The following is a 23,016-nucleotide window of genomic DNA, read 5'->3' as shown; positions in this document are numbered from 1 at the left end:
GGATAAACAGGCTGCTATTTTAGGGTGGGATTCAATCACATACTGGCAAATTCAGGCTGCACAATTCTAGTCAACTGGATTCGCTCCCCCCCCCCATAAGTGACAGGAAAGTGCACTGGTGCATGTAACATTTGCTTTGTTATGTTACAACGTTGTCTAACCTCCCTGCGAACAAATCAGAATGAATAAATTGCCAGCGGCATCTAATCTCCCTGGAAACAAATTAGGAAGGACAAATGTTCAAGAAACAAGTCTGGAAGCACCCTTAAAATGCTTGAACACTCATTCCTTCTGGGGTAATAGGAATCTGCAACCAGGGATGTTTGCCTCGCCAAATAAGTCTAAAACAGTTCTGAGGAAAAACAAAGCTGCAGATACTAGGGAGGATTTGCAAACCATAATATATCATATCCTTAGATGTTTCAAAAAACAAGGCAGCCCCTCACTCCTTGGGCAAGAAGAAGAAGAAGAAGAGTTTGGATTTGATATCCCGCTTTATCACTACCCGAAGGAGTCTCAAAGCGGCTAACATTCTCCTTTCCTTTCCTCCCCCACAACAAACACTCTGTGAGGTGAGTGGGGCTGAGAGACTTCAAAGAAGTGTGACTGGCTCAAGATCACCCAGCAGCTGCATGTGGAGGAGCGGAGACACGAATCCGGTTTCCCAGATTACGAGACTACCGCTCTTAACCACTACACCACACTGGCTCTCTTACCACGTTATCCCCATTAAAAACATCATTCTCCAGAAAAGTTTTAGCATTGGCAGCTTTGAGTTTCCCCTTTGTAGCCTATATTTTTTCCGCTCATGGTTAATTTCAAAGGGAGTCTTCCAATATAATCGGCTCTGGTCTATAGCCTTGGTCTAAGCTCAGCCATGTACACTTCAGACCAACTTGGCTAGACTGTGCACTGTCTCCTCCCTTCTGAGCTAAACACTACTGGCAAGGGAACTTGTTTTAAGGTTTCCCCTCCTGTGATATAGTGATTCTCTGTGAGCCACCTATAGAGGGAGATTCTTCTCAGGGGAAGGACTCCACGAAAGACCACCTAAACCAAAAGGCATATACAGCTTTCAAGGAGCCAGTCACAAAAGCAGGAGACACTTGTATAAATCGTAGCACCATCTATGCTAAATGATTAGCAGTTGGACTGGAAAGTAGTTTTATCTGAGGTGGGTTCTCTGGCCCTCATATTTTTTGGGGTCTCCAAAATCTGCTTGGGGAGCTTGATGGCACTGCTGCAAATAAGAATAGATTGAGAGACTGGGCCACAGGGACTTGTTAAGAATGGTTTTAAAAACACAGTTCTTTCATGCTTGGGAAAGAATGTATGCAATGATGGGATGGGATGGTTCAAGAAACAGAGCGCTTCAGACCTCCAAAGAGGAAACCTTTGATTTTCCCAGGCCAGTCAGTGTGATGTGCATGTGCAAAAGGGTGTTTATGCTACAGCCGTGCATTCAAGGCATTGACTGAGAAAGGTGCAACAAGGCATGAGAGATGAGGAAAGCAAAGGATGGCGAATGGTTCGAGTGTCTATCAATGTCTTTCGGTCGTTTTCCAGGACATGGCTTGCTGGCTGTTTCCAGTGCGAAGAGGATTGTACAAGGCACACTTCAATCTCCCTACCCTGGCTGGCCCCATCCCCTGTACCTAGTAAGGGCTCAGTCACACTTACCTTTCACCCTGTGCTTTCTAGGCATAGGTCTGCACTTTAGAGTGCCATGTCCAAGCACTTTCCCCCCTCCCCTCTGAAAATCTGCTCTTCAAGCAAAGGCTGGAGAACTCGGTTGGTTGGTTGCCTGAATTGGCAATACAGATTTTCCGCAGATTGCCATTTGCTCTGGTTCAGAGCGGGTTTTCAGTGGTGGGAGCACTTGGACACAGCTCTTTCAAGTGTGGATTGTGCCTAGAAGCACAGCATGAAAGGAAGTCTGAATGAGCCCTCAGAAAGATTGGTGAGCGGCAATCTGCTGCTGTTGTACAGGGGTTGGTGGTTGGGGGGTAGGCCCAAGGAAATGGCACACCAGGGAAAAGACAAGTCACTTTGCTTTCCCTGAACTTGATAGCCCTTGGCTCCCCCCTGGCAGTGGGTGGCGCAGGAGCAGCAGGAAGGAGCAGGCCGTGTGGCTACATCTCCTCATCCTCACTCGCCTTGCTCCAGCGGTGGCAGCAATTGGCAGTGATGCCCAGCAGGAAATTGGTGGCCACAGAAGCAATGGAGACGACAAAGCCCACAAAGGCAATGAAGAGATAGTCATCCAGTGTCAAGGTCAGGTGGCAGGCCTTGAAGCTCTCCTCCGTCAGTGAAAACAAAGGGGCTCCTTCCACTTCGGGTGGCTCCCGGCACTCCGCCAACTCAGTATCTGCAACAAGAACCAAGAGGGTCATGCCAGCACCCACAAACACAGAGCAACACCCAGAGAAGAGGGCCATTTCTCCTCCTTTCCCAACCCATGCCTCTCTGGTCTCATCAGATATTATAGGAAGCTGCCTACAGGAAGATAGGAAATTAGATCCTTGACCCATCTAGTTCCATGATGTCAAAACTGACAGGCAACAGCTCTCCAGGGTTTCGTGAGGCAGGGGACAATCATAGTCCTACGTGCAAAGAATGCAAAGCAGATGCTCTACCAATGGCTCTTCAGAACCAAGAGGCAGGTGGCAATGAATTCTCAAACATTTTCATGACAAGATATGTTCTAGGAACACCCAGAATTCTAGCTGTAATTAGGGATGCAGGATGAATTCAGTGTGGAATTCCTGAAACAATAGGTAAATCAAAACACAGCTATCCCCAAGGTCGGTTGGGAGATTATGCACAATGAGAGGAACAACAATAACAGCCAGAGATTGTGCAAAATTCAGTCAATATATGCACACTCTCCAAGACCTACAGGAGATTATGTACATTGACCAGGAAATGTGTACAACTATCCATTCATGGAGAGATTAAATGCACATTTTCCATGAGGTCTGGTAAATGTGCACAATGAGTGGTTGTTATGCACAGTAACCTCTCAATTCACATTACCCCCTGACAGATACAAACAGCTACTTTAGTCTCTTTTTAATACCCCAGTTTCAGTGTTGTTTGCTATTCCACCCCATATGTGTGCAAGTGCTTCTTCCTCTCTACCCCTGAAGATACTCCCAGCCCCCCCTTATTACTGATGCTTATTAACTGGTATTCAGAAGCATTATTGCCCCTGACAAGGGAAGTAAAACATAACTATTATGGATTGTATCACACACCAGATTAAATTAGGTAGATGCTTTCAAGAAATAACAACTGGGCTCACCTTAACCATTCTTCAATTTTCTTTCTTCTACCCCATCACCAGTCTATGATCTCTACCCACATCTCATTCTAATTTGTAACACAGACTATAAGACAGCCTTCTGCATCTTAGTGACCTCTGTTCTGGTTGAGGATGCTAGTAAGCCATAATCCAAAACTTTCAGAGAGCACCAGGTTGGAGAAAGCTGCTGCAATAAAACCAATTTACACTTGCAGTAGAATCACACTGTGAAGCTTTTTTTCCATGGCTTACAACATGCCAGACGGGGGAGGTGTGTGTGTCTCATTTCTGAATGCTCCCCCACCGGGAAAAAGCATAACAAAAGCCAAATCCTCCTTGCTCATAGACAACTAGAATGCCAGGGAGAAGGACTGCACACTGATATACTCCCTGATATACAATGTATCTTTGTTCAGGGAGACTACGACTGGATCTACACTGATCTAAAAAAACACTAGGAAAAACCGTTATATAGCTCTCAATGCAATTTTCCATTGACTGCTGTACAGCTTCCCCTGGTGCCATATTTTATAACACATTTATAACATTATAACTCACCAGCGTAGATTGGTCCTACACGTGTGTATCTGGTGGGGAGTAGGGCTGGGCGATATCTGGTTTTCAGCAGCTAAATACAGCTGTTCCTTGAAAGTAGAACAGAATCCATTCTGGAAGTCCGTTTGACTTCCAAAATGTTCGGAAACCAAAGCATGGCTTCTGATTGGCTGCAGGAAGCTCCTGCAGCCAATCGGAAGCCTTGGAAGCCCTGTCAGACATTCGGCTTCCTAAAGAACATTCAAAAATCGGAACACTCACTTCTGAGTTTCCATCGTCCGGGGGCCCGATTTGTTAGGGAGCCAAGGCGTTTGAGATCCAAGGTATGACTGCACTGCAATATACTGACATATTACAATGTCTGGAATGTTTCTCAGCTGCTTCTTCCTCCCCACCTTAGGGAAACCAAGATATATTGACCAGTTCTACTGAGCAAGCCTAGAGGCCCCTCGGGCTCAGGAGAGTCAGAGGGGCAGAGAGGCTTCACTGAACTGCTCAGCTGGGGGACAGGAAGTCTCCCACCCCACAATACAACTCTGGCTCGCATTAGCTGAAGTGGTGTGGGGCTTCCTCAAAGGTGCAGATAGGTGGAGCCCAAGAAGGTACTTTCTCAGAACTTTCTCAGGCTCCATCTGCCTGCCTGCGCCTTTGCTGTCTGCAGGCAATTTGTCAATCCTTGAAAAAGCCAACTGACATTTGCTCTGATTCAGCAGTAAAGATGGACTAGCGGAACCAAGCTTTGCAGAGGGTAACCACTACCTGAATGTTAAGCACTAATGAAAACTCACTGGGAAGTTTAAACTTGCCATCTTAAGAAACTAGAAGAAGGTGCACAAGACAGATAATCTTCCTCTCTGCTTATGTTTGCTAAGAAGACATCACGACACATAAATTGGATGAGGGCACCAAATCAGAAAACCAACAGCCACCCCGTGCATCACTGCCAAAGCTGGAGATGGATGGCATCCTTCTCCGTCATTGTCTGCTATACATCAATCACAGAGATGGCTGGGAAATGTAAATAGAATTGATGCTCCAAGGAGATGAGAATGATTGCTAAAGCAGGACTGCCTTCTTCTGGCTCCGCAAGGGCAGGATTTCCTGTCTCCAGGGTCCCTCGCTTGCAGCTCGTGAGATAAGCAAGAAGGTCAGGAAAGGACTAATGTCAGGGAGGGGAGAAAAAAATCAATGGAGAGTGGGAGAGGATGCTTATTTATGATTCCCAATGCGAGCTGGGGATCTGTCACTACAAGGACGCAGGGAGAGCAGAGCAGCGTGACGACACGTCACAAGGGCAGCTTGTACAGCACATCTCATTCCCATCTAGCTCTGACAAAATCTCAGCTTTAATGAGCAGAAAGCCTCGGTGTGCTTCTGAAAGGCCATTTGCAGCATGGTGGCAGTCACTAGGCAGCTCCACACATGGTGGCATCATTGTGTGGAAATCTGGTTGTCAGTGGCCTCCAATTATATGGTGAAGGGAGCATTGCCACTGCCAGCCTCCAGGTACCAAAGGGCTCATTCATCTGTCTCTTTCCTCCTTAAAAACTCTCTGTGCAATGGATCTAACCAGGGTGGATTTGATTTACCGTAAATCAAATCAATTTAAATCATAATTTAAATCACGAGTCAGTAAGACTTGATTTAAATCATTTTTTTTACAGAAAGACTCATCCTTGCTGGTATAATCTTAATATTTACAACCAGATGAAGGTTTCATTTTTGGAATAATAATTTTTCAGAGTAGTTTTTACAGTTATATCAAAAATTCCTGATTTGGTTATACTCTTAGAAATACACAGACCGATAATTATGAAATAATTGTGAGGTTTAATAAGTTAACTGTTTATATTTGGACAACTTTTCTGCTCAACTTTATCGGAAGGAGAAAAATCATCATTTCCTTAATAACAACTTAAACAATTTATTTAGCTAAAACAATAACATTATAGCATATGCATCCATGTTTGTTAACTGATGTGATTAAACATTGTTCTTAGACTGAGTAGAAAACTATCTTCAGAAAGCTTTTTCCTCCAAAAAGCATTTTATTTTAAAAATCAAATTTAAAAAAAGAAATAAATCTGATTTAAATAAATAAAAAAAATCCGATTTAAATTTAGAAAAAACCTGATTTTTAATTTTAATTTTTATCCACCCTGGATCTAACCTCACAGAGGGCCAGTCGGTTGTTGCCTCTAACCACATGGGGAGGTGATCCTCACTGTGCTCTTGGACATCAGTGGATGTGAAGAGTTGGGTCGTGTGTGATGAGGTTCAGGCCTTTTTGTGTGTGCAGTTAGAGCTGCCACAGGACTTTTTAGCAGACGCCATGCTGCACCTGCTTCTTTGCCCCACCTTTGTCCCATAAATAATAAAAAAGCGAGGCAGATGTGTGTGGATAAACTAGGCCCCAAACTTTATTAACATTAACAGAAGGAGACGGCAATGGGAACTGGCTGAGGCAGAGCTTTCCGGCATTTTCTGCCTGCCTCTACTCCATCTGGCGATGCTATTAGGTGTCATGGGGCTCTTTTCCAGCTTCCATGTCCCAAAGTCCTGAGCGGCGAAACTAGGGAATCCCTTGTCCCCTCACAGTGCTGACCAGTGACTATGTTTGTAATCCACACTTCTTAGACTGTCCTGACTCTGTGACAGTACTTTGATGCCACATGTTACAAAGCTATCACCCAGACAGTCAGAAAAGAGTAGGAGAAAGAAAAACCCTGCTTCCCTCAGTCAAGGCTTATCCACACTTCCTCTTGCTCTTCCCATGGTGCTCTTTAATGCTCAGTTGGAGCAAAGGGGTTTTCCATGGACTGTTGTTGGTTCTGATTTAAAGCCAAAGAAGAGGTTTTCCCTGGGAAAGGAGAGGGGCAAGGAGGAAACTGCTCAGACCTGTGCCTAGAAAGGGTGGTTCTAGTGGAAGATCACTTGGACTCATGCTTTCTAGGCATGGGACAAGCTGAAGTGTGAACAAGCCTTGTCTGTTTCAGAGGCAATTTCTGCTCAGCCCTGAAGTGGCCAGATGTTCTTACCCTGACGCATATTCTAGGAGAAGGAGAGCACCTCCCTGCTCTGCCTAATAGTTCTAGTAGAGCAATTCTGATTAGTAACTTTAACAGGCCATTTGGAAGAGAGTAGTGACCTGTTTAGTTAACCAAGTACCATCTGTCCTTTATGTGAATTTCTGTATAGCAGTTTTCGCGAACTGCAACTACAGATGCAGCAAAGCACCAAAATCTAATGAATTCACACACACAAATGCTGCATGGTTGGGGAAACTTACAACTGTGTCTAAACTTTTTTTTGCATTGTGTGGTTTATAATCCCTAGGAAAATGTGTAAAACAGACTGTTTCCTAGCATAGCAGGTCTAAATCAGGTAGGGAAATGCAGAATGCCTTTCTCAAGGCACAGGATTCAAATCCCATGATCCAAAAATGCCCTTCTTAGCCGCTCTGAGACCCAGAAGTTCATAATGTGTTGTGTAATAGGGAACAGAATGACAGAATCCCCAAGGTGAAGCTAACAACTGGACTGCCATGTAATTTCACCTACCTGACATGCATCGCTGGATCCTATTTCTCAACCACTTCAGCAGTGGCTCCATGGTGCAACCACACACCCAGGGATTGCCTCCAATCTGAAGAGTCACCAGGCCTGTGAGACCCTCCAGGACTTCAAGGCTGAGGAAAGACAGGCCCCCATAGCTGAGATCAAGGTCACGCAGTTGGACCAAGCCTCGGAAAGCCTGGGGGTGCACCTTCCTCAGCCAGGGATTGTGGCTCAAGTCAATGTGCACCAGGTTGTAGGCCTCTTGGAACATGTCAGCCACCACGTGAGTCAAGTTGTTGTAGCTCAAGTCCAAGTGGGAGAGGCGCTTGGATGCCAAAAAGAGTCCAGCGGGCAACTCAACCAGGGAGTTGTTCCGCAAGTCCAACACCCTCAGCTCGGAATAGCAGGTCAGGTATCCGGGAGGAATGGTAGCGATGCGGTTGTGAGCCAGGCTCAGGTTCCTGGTGTCCAACGGAAGGTCTGGCGGCACCGAAAAGAGCCGAAGCCCACTGCAATCCACAACCTGGCTGCGGCATGTGCACAGGACCGGGCAGCCGGTGACGGCACTGGCAAAGACCACCACCGCTGCCACAAGGAAAGGGCTCAGTATCATGGCAGGGCAGCAGTGGGGTGCAAACTGCTCTCCTCCCAGCTGGACACAGTGGGCGTTCATTTTGGCAAGCTAGAGGCTACATGACAGAGGGAAGGCCAGTCAGGATGGGGAGAGCAGTGGGCAGGGATGCAGCCCAGCAAATGGGAGCCACCAATACAGAAAGCCTGCTACATTCTGACTGGGAGGATGGGAGGACATTGAACCCCTATTTGTCCTGCTCTTGAGGCACCTATGGGAGAACAATGTGCCAAAAAAGGGCTGTAAATGGGCCAGAAGCTGATGATTTCTGGTAGTTTTATTTAGCTGCCAAAAAAACTTTTTACTGTAAGAGGATGAAGAAGAGGAAAGAAATACATTTACCTGCATACATGCACATGTGACCACCTTGGTCTATGGAGATAATCTGTGTAAATAAAGCTGGTGGTTTTTACCCATGTTTGTTGAGCATTACATATCTTGAGCTTGAATTAAGAGACAATGTGTTCCTTTTGTTTTTACCTTGTGTTAGCTGGAGACATAGGCCTCTCAGAGAAGTTTTCTGTCACTCCAGAAAAAATATATAATCAGGCCCATAAATGTTGTTTCCAGTGACTCCACTTGTCGAGCATTGAAATGGTCTTCTTCTGGAGTCACTGAGGTGTCCTTTGACAGGAGCATTTATAAACAAAATGTGACCTTTGCAGGGTTCAGTGGCTCCCCTTGCTTAATTTCCCATGTGCTGCTGTCCTGGTGTAGGCGGGGTCCTCTTGGAAAGGTGAGGAGGAACAATGGCTGGACAGAAGCCACTTAGGAGTCTGTGGTTTCTCTTCTCTGGGAAGAAGGTTGGTCGTCATTGCTCAGTTTGGAACTACCAAAGAGCCACAGAATCCCATAGCTGCACGGATTCATGGTGTCTCTGACTTTGAAGTGCTGATGTGGAAGCCATGTGTGACAATGGCTACAGGATCCCAAAGGCCAAGGGCAAGAGGTTGTGATGCTGTCCTTTAAGCCTGGTCTTCTTTCTCAGCAGGCAGCAACAAGACTCTGACTGTGCAACCTGCCAATGAAAACGCAATGAGGATCAAAGGCACAGCAACCATGGTATTGATCAGCTTGCATGCTTCCCCCTGATGCTGCTAGAACCACAGTTCCCCATCCCTTTCATATACTTCTTGTGGTTGCCTTCACTATAGTTCACCTCTTCCTTCACCTTGCTTTACAGTATCAGCCACCATGCATTTTTCACAAGCCGCAACAGCAGCCCCTCATTTCTGATCTGACATATTTCTGGGGACTCCACACAGCTTCCTCCTCTGTGCGTTTCTGATGTTTCAGCCATAGACTTTTGTGCAGAGAAGAAAAGCGGTGGGGGAGAGCTTTGGCATGGCTCATTTGGCAAAGGAGTAAATTCATGTTAAAAAAAAAAAGCGAAAGCGATCAGATTAAAATACTAGATTCAACTTTGGGGAAGTCCTTACAAATCTCATCTCTGCAGCTAACTCCTACTTTTGCTCTCCCCTGGGTTTCACACAAACTGGTCATTGTCCTTCAGTCAAGATGACCCACATTCTCTTTTCCTAGTCCAGGCTCAGCTGCGGGGCACCACCCTTTCATCCACAGAGGTCTGCTGAGAGGCAACTCATAGCTCCTTCCTCCACCATTAGCTGTGGAGGAGCTTTGGGCCTCCACACAAACACACCATTTGAATTTTATTCTGTTGGGAGAACTAGGCCTGCGTTTCAGATTTCCCTGCATCCCTCACCATCCCTCTCCTTCATCCCGGAGTCTCTGCACATGACTTCCTAGAGGCTCTTCCCTAACTTGGATCACGCTTCCATTCTTGCCTCTCTCTTCCCACATCCCTCTCCTTCCAAAGCTTTCTTCCTTCTCCACTGCCATTCTCCCCTCTCTCCGTCTCTTTCTGTTGTCTCCTGCTCCTCCTCCTCCAGCAAGAACGACCTGGATGCCCTGCAGAGCTCACATCCTATTTGACCTCTCCCCACTCATCCTTGCCATGTCCTCTTTCTACCCATTGCCTCTTCTCCATGACACCCCATTGTCAAATGCACCCTCCATCCTCACCCGCTGGACACACCCTGCTCACACAAGGCAGGGAGCACCCAAGCCTTAGTTTTCCCACAGACGCACAGCACACAGGCACCCCCTCTTCATTTCTCCCCCGTCACATCATCAATTTTATTTTGTTCAAAGGAGACACTTACTCTGAGCAGAGGGTGGCTGTTTTTTGGTTGGAGCTCAGCTCAGCTCTGGTGCTGCGGACTCCTGTGCTGGTTCCTTCCCATTCAACTGTGCTTCTTGCTTCCTTTCATCCTTTCTTTCATCTGCACCTCTAAAAGACAGAGATTCTGACAGTCTTCTCATTGAATTGCAGCTACTGTTGCTCTCTCTCTCTCTCTCTCTCTCTCTCTGTGATTTCAGCCAGGTCTTTCCCCACCTCCTCTTCCCTCCTTCTCCCTCTCCCGCCACCCCCCCTCTTTTCCCCCTTGAGGGCCAGGTACTGACGTTTCACTGTCTCTTAGCAACTGCCTCCTCATCTCTGAGCAACAGGAGAGCTGGCTGCAGACCCCACTGAGCTGATGGGGGTGGGGGGAGAGAAGAAGAAGAAGAAGAAGAAGGATGAAGCAACAGAGGATGGAATAAAAAGCGCACCCACGGAATCCCAGAGATTGGGGGGGGGGTGCACGTATCCTGGAGGGAGTGGGAAAGCAGAATCAGGCAGACGGGGGCGGCTGGAGATCTAGGAGACAGACAGGGGCAGAAAACGAGGAGGCAAACAGGGACACACAGAGACACGGAAATTGAGACCGGGGGAATAGACTGGGAATAAACAAGATATGCCAGGGAAGCAGCTTCTCGTTGCTGACTCGCATTCTTAGACTGCGAACACACCGTACATTTAAAGAACATTTTCCCCTCAAAGGATCTTGGGAACTCTCACAGAGCTACAATTCCAAGCACCCATAGGAAACTACAGTTCCCATAATTCTTTGGAGTGGGTGGGGGACTGAGCTGAGTGTCTACAGAAAGGGGGGCATAAATCTAAGGTCAGAAGGCAATTCCTTGCCTCTTCCTACAGATGATGGCTTTAACAAGACCTGGAGACCAACTCTTCTCTTCGCCAACAGCCTTGAGGCACCAGACATCCTGCCCAGAAGCCATATTGGCTTTCCCTTTGTGGCCTGTGGCCACCTCACAGAGCTTTTGATTAGTTATTTAACACTCTCCACATGTGTGTGTGGAGTTATTTTCCCTCCTTTCCCTGTGGGGGTTTGGCACCTATTAGGGGGACGTTTCATGTCTGTTTTCCCCATTGCCTCTTGCTGGCATCTGGTGGGAAGACAGATGGTGTAAAAACCCCAGGAGAGAGGTTGCTCTTTTCCTTTTGTGTATGGAGCTCTCCCTTGGGTAGATATTAATTGGTTTTATTTCAAGATCCCCATAGGCTCCAAAGGGACCTCCCACCTGAAACGGACTTTACAAATGCAGATCTATCCTTTGCCAGCTAAACTTCACAAAGGCACAGCGGTGGGTAAATATTGCCTCATTTCCTCCTCAGAAGCACAGCATTTCTGCCTGTGCTAATTTAGAAACCTCACCAGGTATGACTCAGGAGAACAAAGCCTGCCAAATGTCAGAGAGCAGTCTTTCCCAACCTGGTGCCCTCCATATGTCATTAGACTACAATTCCCATCTTCCCTAAACGTTGGCTTTGCTGCCTGGAGTTGATGGAATTTGCAGTCCAGGGATGGGGAACCTGTAGCCCTTCAGATGCTGTAGGGCTCCTGTTCCTGTCAGGCCTAGCCAACGGTCAGGGATGATGGGAGTTGTAGTCCACAACCAGATTCCTCCACTCTTTGAAGTCTAAAATATCTGTAGGGCACCAGGTCGAGAGAAGGATATAATAGCGTGTTCTTGATGGTATTTGCCAGTTGTTTGGCCACCAGTGAGATTTATAGCCTGTAAAGCTACAGCCAGGGTTTAACTTAGCACTGCACAGATCTCCAAAAAGAGGCTCTCAGCCCTGAGTCTAGAGACTAGATGGCCTACATCCTCCTGCAAGGCCTCTTCAATATATTTTTCTGCCTGAGGCACAACAGCAAATGGAACCTATGCAAGTTCCAGCTCTGATAGCCACATGTGTGTGTATATTTGTGTGTATGTGTGTGTGTGAGAAAGAGAGAGAGAGAGAAATATACACAACTTAAAAGAGAGAGCTCTTTTTAAATAGTGTGTGACCTGCTATGCCAACTTCAGCAATAGATCAGGACTAAGATAATGAAAGTGTACCTCAGTACCATCATTGGGTGGCAGCATTTGATCTGTTTGGGTTTTTGTTGTTGAAAAGAATAAAAATATTGTTGCACGTCACCCCAATCTCTGAGTGGTGGGAGATTCCAGGTGCTTACCCAGGGTTCGTGCTTCCCTTGGAATGAGGCATAGTGAAGACTGTGGTGTCTTTAGGATATATGGTTTGTTCACACATATCTACTATGTATCCTGAGCCTGTGATGGAGGGGTTCACAGCATTAACACCCAAAGAGGGTCCTGGACTTGAACAGAAATCAGAGCAGTCTCTCTCGGTTCCCAGTTTGCTGCTCACTCCAAACTCTAAACTCTGGCTTTTTCCTTCTAACTATCCACGAGTTGGAGGGCCTCTCCACCTATTTGCTGTCTCACGCAGATCCCCTTTCCTTTGTTCCTCTTAATGGCCCATCACCCAGGTGATCGCTTCACGCTAGCCTGGCTTATATTTTAACACTTCCTGGATCCAGGGATTAGAAGAATTCAGGGGTTAGAAGGGTCTCCTCCTAACCCCTGAATTCCTACATCCCCCAAACTCATAACATGATATATCATACTTTTTTTTTTTTTTTTAAAAAAAAGATATACAGAATCCAAGGCCAGCCAAGTTATTTTGGTGCCTGAGGTCAAAAAACTTGAAAGTGCTTCTGTCCTGGGCCTTACCTGGCAGTAAAAACACAACAAGAAATTAAATAACTAATAATATACTGTCCTTTCATTTGCTAGAATTGCAACCGTATTATCACACTTTTAAAATATGATGTTAGCATTGTTTCCTCTGCCCTACCATTATAGCTTCCCAGTCTTCTCTATATTTGTTCACCCCCTGTCCCCCCCCCCCACTTTTCTTTCTCTAAGATGTACCTGTCATTATCCTTCATGGACCAGCAGTTTTGTGACAGCCTGGAGAAAATGAGACTGCTGGCATCAGCTAAAAGCCGAGGAAGCCCCAGGGTCTATTTAAGCAGAAACTTCTGGGGCGAACAGGAAATGAATTGGAAAGATCAAGAATGACACAATTGGGGGAAGAGGAGACAGCGGAGACGGAGGTAGAATGAGGTAAGGCAACCTTGGATCCAGCTTTCACACAACAGAGGAGAAGAGAAACCTGATAGAATCAGGCCATATTATTTACCCCATAGGGTAAATGTCGGTGATAGATAGCAAGCACCGGCTTCTGAACCCTGGTTGCTATTTCTCAACTGCAAATGGCAATGTGAGGGATCTTTTGTTGCTCAGGGGAGAAGCAGTGTGTTTATGGTGATGCTCTACCCCTTCTGTATTTACTGCTTTCCCAGCTGCTTTCCTCCACCTGGCACAGAAGATACGCAACCATGAGGAAGAGGGCTTTCAGGAGGAAGAGTGGTAGGCAGGGTGCATCTTAAGACCGCCCTGCTTCTCCCCTGCAAGACACCTCTGCAACTTTGCAAAGGATAATATTGGCCAGTGTGGTGGGACCAGTAGCAGTTGGTGGACTCTGGACTTGGAGGGGTTGCTTGGCAGTCCCAGACATTGTGTGAGCAAGGCCAACTTGCTCTGGTTTTCTCCCCATCCTCCTCCCTGTCAAAGAGCAGTGGACACGTAAGCAGTGCTGCTCTAGCAAACCTGTGATATAATAAAGGAACATCACAATGTGAGCAATTTGTTGTTATCGCGGCTATTATGGCGTGTCTCTAAACAAATGTCACTTCATTTAGATTATCTTCTCTGTAAGAGCATTCAGGAAGCAATCCTATCCCATGTACACTTGGCCATGAAGTGGCTGACTGTCTGACCTTGGTCCAGGCACTGCCTCTCAGCAAAATTGCTATGAAGAAAACGTGTCACCTTGAGCTTCTTGGATAAAAGGTGGGATATAATCAATCAATACATTGTTTTCTATTAATCATAATCATGTACATAGAGCCCTGCTGGGACAGCCTGGCATTCTGTTCCTGGCCAGATGCCTATGTAAACTGCAATAGCAGAACTGAGCAATGTTCTGCAGCAAGAGAGCAACCGTGCAACATAATCCTATGGATGTCAAGTCCTTCTGTATTAGATGGCACTTACTCCTATGTTAAGTATATGAAGAAATCAGATTTTTCCAGTATCCTTTTTACATCTTGCTCCAAGACAGATGATGACAAACAAAAATAGCCAAACAAGCCAGGACGTCTTAGGATTCCCATAGAAAGTTCTCTCACATATGTGGTACCTGAGAACTCACAACTAAGTTACTTAGATATAACACCAGAGATATCTGAAATCTCACATATCAATTTAACATGGAATTCACGCAGCTTTTAAGCAAAATCCACACTACATCGCACATGTGTGAATACATTTCTAGTTGGAGAAATGCAGAGTGAGAACATTAATCCCCCCAGTACGATGGGGGACTTTGTGAATCTGTCCAGAGTTTCATAGAATCATAGGCTTGTGGAGTTGGAAGACGGATGAAGTCTCTCATATCAAGTTAACACGGCATTTGAGTGGCTTTTAAGCAAGATGCACACCACATATTCACAAAGTCCCCCACCGTATTAAAAAACGATTAAAGCCAATCACAGTCGCAGCAACAGAGTGGCTCTTAAACCTCACACATACTTTAGATGACAAAGGCTAGAGGTTAAAGGACTCTCCTTCCTTGGATGTTTTAAGCAGAGATTGGATGGCAATATGTCATGAATGCTTTTGATGAGATTCCTGTATTACTGGATCCCTGCCAACTCTTCCATTCTATGAAGATGTCCCAGCCCCTCCTGGCTCTTGGGTTGGGGCTCTGGTAGGACACCCAGTGGTGGTGGTGGGATGATGCCCCTCAATATTGGGGGGCCTGGCCCCCCGATTCAAAATATTGAGGGGGCTGGAGCCCCCAGCACTCCCTATACCTGGTGCCAGTGCCTCTGACCCAGCCCACTGCAGGGATGTGGCCCCTGCAGGGTTGCCTAGAAGAGAATGTGGCCCTCAGTCAGCATAATGGTGTCAGATCTCTTCCCCAACTTGAACCAACAATCCTTTGTGCACAAGGAACAACTGGTATGCAGGATGCAAGGGCAAGGGCAGGGTGTGTGTTTTCAGGTTCCCTAGTTGATTCTATGCAGTTTAAAGTAGCTGAAAAAGACTGCTGTGTTGTGATTATAAGGGGTGATGGCTAGTGCTAGAGGGCTGGGTTGTTACACAGGCATACATCTCTCTGTGTGTGTTTGCATGGTAATAGTGCTATCATTTATGCATCTTCATTGTGTAGTCGTCAGTTGCATCTGTTGGTGTGTTTGTGCTGGGCTGACTGTCATCTCTGAGTTGGTTTGACAGATGGATCTTGGCTGGATCTGTATTCGATAGTTATTTCTGTATTTTTGGCAGAAAGGCTGCCTTTTATGTATGTGGATTTATGTTAGTTTGTTGAGCCTATCAGTTTGGATATTGATGCTATGCCTCCGGGAGGATTTCCATCGCTGTGTTGACTCTGGGCGGAAATATATGCTGGCAGATTGCATGGGTACCAGAGGGCTGCTCCCTAGCAGACATTTTGTACTTGAAAATGGATTCCCAATAACAAAGTACCCAAATATGCCAGTGAGGAAGGGTGACCCGCTTTAAAAACAAATATTAGTTGAGCCCAATTAAGAAAAAGTCACAGTTTATATCCATGGGATGAGCTCCCTTTGTTAACTGGGAAACCCAGCCAGATGTGTTTTTTAAATAAATGATTAATAATAATAATAATAATAATAATAATAATAAAACTTGTGTGTCTGATGAAATGGACTGAGGTCCTTGAAACTTTCTGTCATGATAAATGTGCTCGCTTTATAGGTACCACATGACACTGTTTTTGCCATAACAGAATAACACGACTGCTGTTCTGGAACAGTGTAAACAAATATACCTTTTGACTTTGGTTGAAAATTTAGACTGCAAATGGGTCTGGTTACTATCCATTTCTTTGCTTGTCATGTATCGGGCTTTGTATTGAGGTTGGGTGAACAGCTTGTCACAGGATATATTTGTGGTGTGTCATGATTACTGTACTTTACAGCAGACAAGGGAGTGCAGGCATACAAAGTAATTGGTCAAGCAAACAGTCCCCTCCTAGTCTGACTCACTGACTGCTGCGGCTGCTGCTTTTGAGAGAACAAGGTGCTGAGGGTGTATGTGTGGGACCCACACATGGTAACTGAGATCTTTGCAGGGGAGGGCTCTGGAGAGAGCCAGGAGAAGGCATGTGGGTGAACAGGCAAGATGCCTATAAATCCCAGTTGCTGGAAATCACAACCGGGGGCCTTTGCTTCTCATCCAGCAGGGCTCTTCTTATCTTTTTAAGGAGAGGACAGTAATGAGGAGAATGTATGCATTTCGCTTTGTGTCAAACACTTGAGGGAAATAAATGTTCCAGCTGAGGGAGCCATGGTGGCACCACAAAAACAGTAGTGGCAGGTGTGGTGGGGCAGAGCCGCTCCCCTGGCTGACGTTAGTTTCTCTGCAGCTCACCTGGGCAGCACTGGGATGTGGCTGGGTGGTGGCTAAGTTGGGGCTGGAGGAGAGCTCATCAAGGCTTCCTTTTGTGCCATATTTCCAGGCAGTTTAAAGCTCCGTGTCAGAACCCTCTTCCCCCTGACTGGTGCTTCCCCAGTGAAAACCCACTCTTCACTGCTGAAAACAATTCTGCAGAGAACTCAAATTGCTGTTTCTTCTGATTGCTCTAAAGAGTGGGTTTTCCTGGGGACAGCGGCAGGGCAGGGGGAGAGCATTCTGACATGGAGCTTTAAACTGTGGACCAGCACCATTCAAGTAAGCTACAGCAATGACGCTACAGTAGTCTTATCCATACTTACTCTTGTCCTACTGCTTCCCCCCAGAGAAAACTGCTCTTTAGAGCTCACTCAGAGCAAATAGCAATTCAGGGTTTCCCCAAATTGCCGTTTTATTCTGATCTTTTGCTAAAGAGCTGATTTTCCCTTAGAAAAGAGCAGGGCGGGGGGGAACCACTTGGACCCTTGCCTAAAAAGCGTGGGTCAAGTGGAAAATGGCTCGGACCTGTACTTTTGAGGCATGACACAAATAGGTGTGGACGAGCCCACTGCCAGCTGCTACTGACAGTGCTGACTATCTGATGTGGACTGAGGATGTGTGCAGGAAGGTGCTGCACTCAAGTCATTGCCTAAATGTCTTTCTCTAAAGAGCCTGAGGTAGGCCTACTACCTGTTCCTTATTTATTCACGAGATGTAAGTTGCATGAAGCAACTTAAATCTAATACAAAGATGACATATTTTAATTAAGAACTGTTAATGTTCTGCCACACAAAACAGGCCATTTTCCTATGGCTGTGTACACACTATAAAGCATGTTTGAAACACATTTCCACCTCAAAGAATTCTTGGCACTGTCATTGGTTAAGGGCTGCTGGGAATTATAACTCTGTGAGGGGTAAACGACAGTACCCAGAATTCTTTCAGGGGGAAAATGTGCTCTGCATGTGCTTTAAAGGTATAGTGTGTAATTAGCCATAGATAATCTCACAAATGTATTCTTTATTCTGGAGCTGTTTGGGTGACATTCTTAGCTAGGGGTTAACATCAACGAATATCACAGGCTCAGGGAGACAGTATTTGTATCAGCGTTTCTTTAGTTGGTGTCATGGACAGGCTGACACATGAAGCAAATGAAATGAATTATTCAATAAAATGACCCACAAAATGAGCCTGAAGAGGGTGGCCTGAATCACTTCCATGACAAGAAGACTGAAGAGATGTTCACGTTATTTAAATGATGGGAACATAATTGATAATTCTGAACAATATAAACAATTCTAGTGTTCAACTACTAAAATGGCTGGATTAAAAACAAAAATGGCAGAAGCACTCTCTGGGAAAGAATTGAATGACAAATTTTAGTTTCCTTGCAGATTTTGAAAAAATGAAAATGTGAACCCCCATGAAAAATTCCGGAAGCAAACATTGTATAGGTGTGGATCAAAGTATTGCTTGCCCCCCTAAATGGTGGTGATGTTAATAATAAAAGCAGATCTCACCAAGCTCTGTTCCCTGTGGGACATTTTGGGGCAGCATGGCAGCTGGAGGAAGCTTTGCTGTGTGTCACAGTCAAAGAAAGCTTCAGCATCTTCTCTTCCAGTTGCCTGACCGCCTTCACCCACGATAGCCCACTTCTTAATGGATGGTGATGAGTGAAAGGTTGCCATGAAAGCTGGTGGGCAGCACTGATTGGTCCTGGCTGAAGAACAGATGTCAGGATGGATATAAACATGGGGGAAGATAAAAGAATGACAGCATATTGGTCAGATTCTTCAAAGGGCTCCCTGGAAAACCTTTGTGCCAAGTTGTTTAGTTTAATCCTGAATTCACCCGGAGATGTGCATGAACTTGCACACACCCATTTGTCAGCCTCCAGGCCTAGAGCAGCTCATATCAGCTGCCCTCCGATAAATAAGTTAACAGGGCTGACAGCAGTCTTGGGGTCACATGAGTTACAAGGCTGAAAGCACTGCCTGCCAATGGGTTTCTGTGAGCAGAAAATGTGGTGGTGTACTATTGCCACCTGCTGGACTTCTCTGCAAACAGACATTCGACAGATTTAGGGCAGACGAGCTTAAATCCCATAGTGTATTTATTGAACCAGAGCCACGGGTTCATTATGTCTATCAGTCACAAAAGCGCCTGTTGTCTCTGTCATGTGCATTTTGAGCACTGCTGGTGTCTGAAGTTGTCGCCGCTGCTCTCTGGAAGCTGGCACAAAATCTTGCTCTTGAGGATGCAGATATGGAGAGACAGTGCAGATTTCCTATCCATTCTTTGTAAGACATTTGCCTAAAATATACTCCCAAAGTGCTGGAATGCTCTGTTTCTCCTTTTGGATCTTGTAAAACCCCGTCACCTAGAGAAGAAACAATGGCTTCTTATTGAGACAAATAATTGGGCTCTTCCTAACATTAAGAACGTAAGAGGTGGTTTCCTGGATCAGGCCAATGACCCACCTAGTCCAGCATCCTGTTCTCACAGTGGCCAGCCAGATGTCTATGGGTAACCACTCCTCGCTCCTGTGGTTTTCAGCAACTGGTAGCATTTCTGCCTCCCACTCTGGAGGCGGAGCATAGCCATTGTGGCTAATAGCCATGGATAGCTCTCTCCTCCATGAATTATTAGTGTAATAATTCTAAAAGCCCTGTTCTGATGAAGTGTGCACCACTGAAGGGCTGTACACTTTTTGATCTGCATGGATTACTATTGTGTACACTGTCTGTACACTTGTTGAGTGTTACATGTGAAGTCCAGCTATTTATGCACAGTGGTGCACTATGCACTCATTAAATGTAGTATGTGAGCACACCTTATGGGAGCCCTTAAGGGCAGACTTGATAAACACTTTGGAATACATTCAGGAACAATCCATGTGCAAAAGAAGCAGCTTATGCATATCCTTATCATTTGGCCCTTCAAGGTCATGGGGCTGTTCACAATCTGGGCAAGAAACTGAAAACTGTGCAAGCAAGAGATGCTGATCTGCTTCACGCTAAATGTTGACTTCATTCACATTCCGTTTGTTCTGTTTTATGCCAAATGAGGTGATTTTAAAATTGCCAGGGCAGATATTTTTGTTGGCAAGTGTACTAAAAATACTCCTCCTTTCTCACTTTTCTTCCTCACCTTCCTTTGTTTAATTGGCAACCACAAGAACTGAATGAAAAATAAATAGTTCCACCAGCAGCTGTTCAGCCCTCTAAAACTCAGAAACACACACACACACCTTCCTAATATAATCCATTGGAAGAATGATAGCTCAGCTGTGGAATGCATGCTTTTTCATGGGAAAATATTCCTGGTTCACACCCAGGTTCTGTAATTTTTGGGGGGGGGCACAGGGCCATATATATTATATATATATAATATCACATCAAATATATTTCTTTGTACACTCCAGTCTTTTCCTAGCTATAAGTGTAGGACTGGGAAAGCTTTCTTGTTTTATGTGCATATCTCCAAAAAGATTAATGGGGCCATATTTTTAAGTGTTTCTCCTACCAGTCCTACCAGGGACGTGGGTGGCGCTGTGGGTAAAACCTCAGTGCCTAGGACTTGCCGATCGTATGGTCGGCGGTTCGAATCCCCGCGGCGGGGTGAGCTCCCGTCGTTCGGTCCCAGCTCCTGCCCACCTAGCAGTTTGAAAGCACTTCCGGGTGCAAGTAGATAAATAGGGACCGCTTACTAGCGGGAAGGTAAACGGCGTTTCCGTGTGCTGCGCTGGTGCTGGCTCGCCAGAGCAGCTTCATCACGCTGGCCACGTGACCCGGAAGTGTCTCTGGACAGCGCTGGCCCCCGGCCTCTTAAGTGAGATGGGCGCACAACCCTAGAGTCGGACACGAATGGCCCGTATGGGCAGGGGTACCTTTACCTTTTACCTACCAGTCCAGGTAATTCTGAATATAACAGCACAGATGAATACAATATAGGAAAGCATTTTTAAAAAACAAAAAAACCCCAGAACATCATAATTAATTAGGAAGAACCATGCAAAACTCCTCTTCTGCAAAACATTTCTGGTGTCATATCATAAAACTGACCACATGGTCTGCTTTGTGGAAATATTTACTGACATACCTAAAACACCCACACACCCCTTCTTTCTTGCAATGAAAAAGGGCACAAAATAGCAGTTATGCCAGTAAATCAGTCATATTGTTCACCCTACAGAAGCAATGTTAATTATAATATTATACAAGCATACCTTTTCTTGCATAAAACGGGTTGCTTAAGACAGGGTGAGCATAAAGTTGATTAGGCTCTCTTGCTGCAGATTGGCATGAGTTTCTGACTTCTAACTGCTGAGCAATAACTGCAACTCTCTGATTGCTGAAGAAAACTTGGTGAGAAACTAGGAGCAATTCTTAATGTGAGAAAGCTAGGAGCTCAATCCTATTAAATTCCTGGGCCGAACATATACTCAGAGGTATCCTTTTGCCTTCTTTAATTCTAAGTGTATGGGTGCCTCCAGATCATCAGTATTTTTGAGGGAGGGATTCAAATGCATACCAGGAAATTAAGGTTTACACAACTAAAGTGGTTTAAAGTGCTCTGTTGCCTAGCACGTCAATTTTTTAAAAAGAAGTTAGAAAGAAAGAAAGACCTTTTCTGGTTCGAAAGAGGACAGGGAATTGCGTTGAAAAGTCTGAACTGAATGATTAATTGTAAAACATATGAACACCCTGCAAACAAGTCAGGATGAAAGTTCATTGTTATATAACCTTTCCACAAACAAATCAGAACGAATGCTTAGCAGAGATCCCATACAATATTACCGGTACTTCCACATAAGCTTTGTGCAAACAAATTAGGATGAATACTCAGTAAATAAGTTGCCTGGAGGAGTTCTGTGTCTTGTCAGGTTTAGCGCTTCTCCCACATAAGACACGGAACGCTGGCAGTTTAAGTAGCTGAGGTTTATTCCTCAGCAGTCCAAGCTTCTAAAACTCATCCTTTGCCGTCAGAGTCAGTTGACTCGACTGGCTTCTGACCCCAACCAAGGCCAGATATACGCCACGTCCTCCCCAGCCTCCTGCTGGCCCACCTTTGCTCTAATTGCTTGCTCCTACTTCTTGGTGACTCAGGTGCAGCCAATTCCTCCTCCCCTGGAGGTGGAGACTCAGATGCAGCCAATTCTGGAGATTCCTCTCTGCTGGGCATGTCCCTGACATGTTTGTTCCACTATGGGCTTATCCAAACTTACGGTACCTTTCCTCCACTCTTTCTAGGGATGGTGCTCTGGAGTCCCCCCCACAAAAACCTGCTCTTTAAAGCTGAATCAGAGGAAATGTTGAAAGCCCGAGTATGTTTGCCAACTCGAGTTGATGTTTGTGTGTGCCACTTATTTTTATTTATTTATTAAATTTGTATACTGCCCTTCATCCAAAGTTCAATCTTAGAGTTGCCATATTTTAAAAAGCGAAAAAGAGGACGCTATGACAACTCTCATTTTAAATACCCCCACTATATGTAGGCTAGAGAAGGTGGGCATATTGCTGAGAGAGGCAGGAGAGGAGAAGAGGAAAGCAAGTCTTCAACCATCAGCTATGTCTATGTCTCATCTAGAAAGTATAGCCAGAGAAATTTTGGCAAATTTAAAAAATCCACCTGGACAGAAATTTTACCTCTGAAAAAGAGGACATGTCCTGGAAAAAGAGGACACATGGCAACCCTAAAGGACATATAAAGTTAATCAGCCCAAGGCCAGAATAAAGAGAAATGTTTTTGCCTGGAGCCTAAAGATATGTAATGAAGGCACTAGGTGAGCCTCCCTGGGGAGAGCATTGCACAAATGGGGAGCCACCACAGAAAAAGCCCTTTCTTTCTTTCTTTCTTTCTTTCTTTCTTTCTTTCTTTCTAAAAAAGTTTATAAGATTTTATTAATACACTACAATAAAAAACTAATCTAAATGAAAACAAAAACAGAAAAAAGAAAAGAAACAAGAGCACACAAAACTCTTCTTTCACAGGTAAATCTTAACTTGACCAACACAGAGAAAGGTGAACCCTCCCAGCTCTCACGTGGGAACTTCCCTTCCTTCTCCCAGCTTCCCACCCTGGGAGATCTTCCCTTCCATGCCAACAACAATCCCAATTAGATCACACAAACCTGAAGTCTAACCACCTCAGGCTTAAGAAGGAGTCCTAGGACAGGCCCACTATTT

The 23,016-nt window shown here is 45.4% G+C and overlaps 1 protein-coding gene across 1 annotated transcript; it reads right to left on the bottom strand.

Annotated features, from left to right (window-relative positions):
- Window positions 1–1,147: 1,147 nt before the first annotated feature.
- Window positions 1,148–12,728, bottom strand: LRRC55 (leucine rich repeat containing 55). Its single transcript, XM_083444322.1, has 3 exons — window positions 10,231–12,728; window positions 7,420–9,065; window positions 1,148–2,368 (listed from the first exon to the last, which is right to left on the bottom strand). Exons 2-3 carry the CDS (start codon window positions 8,087–8,089, stop codon window positions 2,133–2,135), a joined length of 906 nt encoding a protein of 301 aa, XP_083300448.1. The 5' UTR covers window positions 8,090–9,065; window positions 10,231–12,728; the 3' UTR covers window positions 1,148–2,132.
- Window positions 12,729–23,016: the final 10,288 nt, after the last annotated feature.

Source organism: Podarcis tiliguerta (genome assembly GCF_965153285.1).
Source record: "Podarcis tiliguerta genome assembly, chromosome: 1".
Lineage (NCBI taxonomy): Eukaryota > Metazoa > Chordata > Lepidosauria > Squamata > Lacertidae > Podarcis > Podarcis tiliguerta.
Note: the sequence above shows the minus strand (reverse complement) of the source record. Positions and strands in the feature narration are given on the sequence as shown.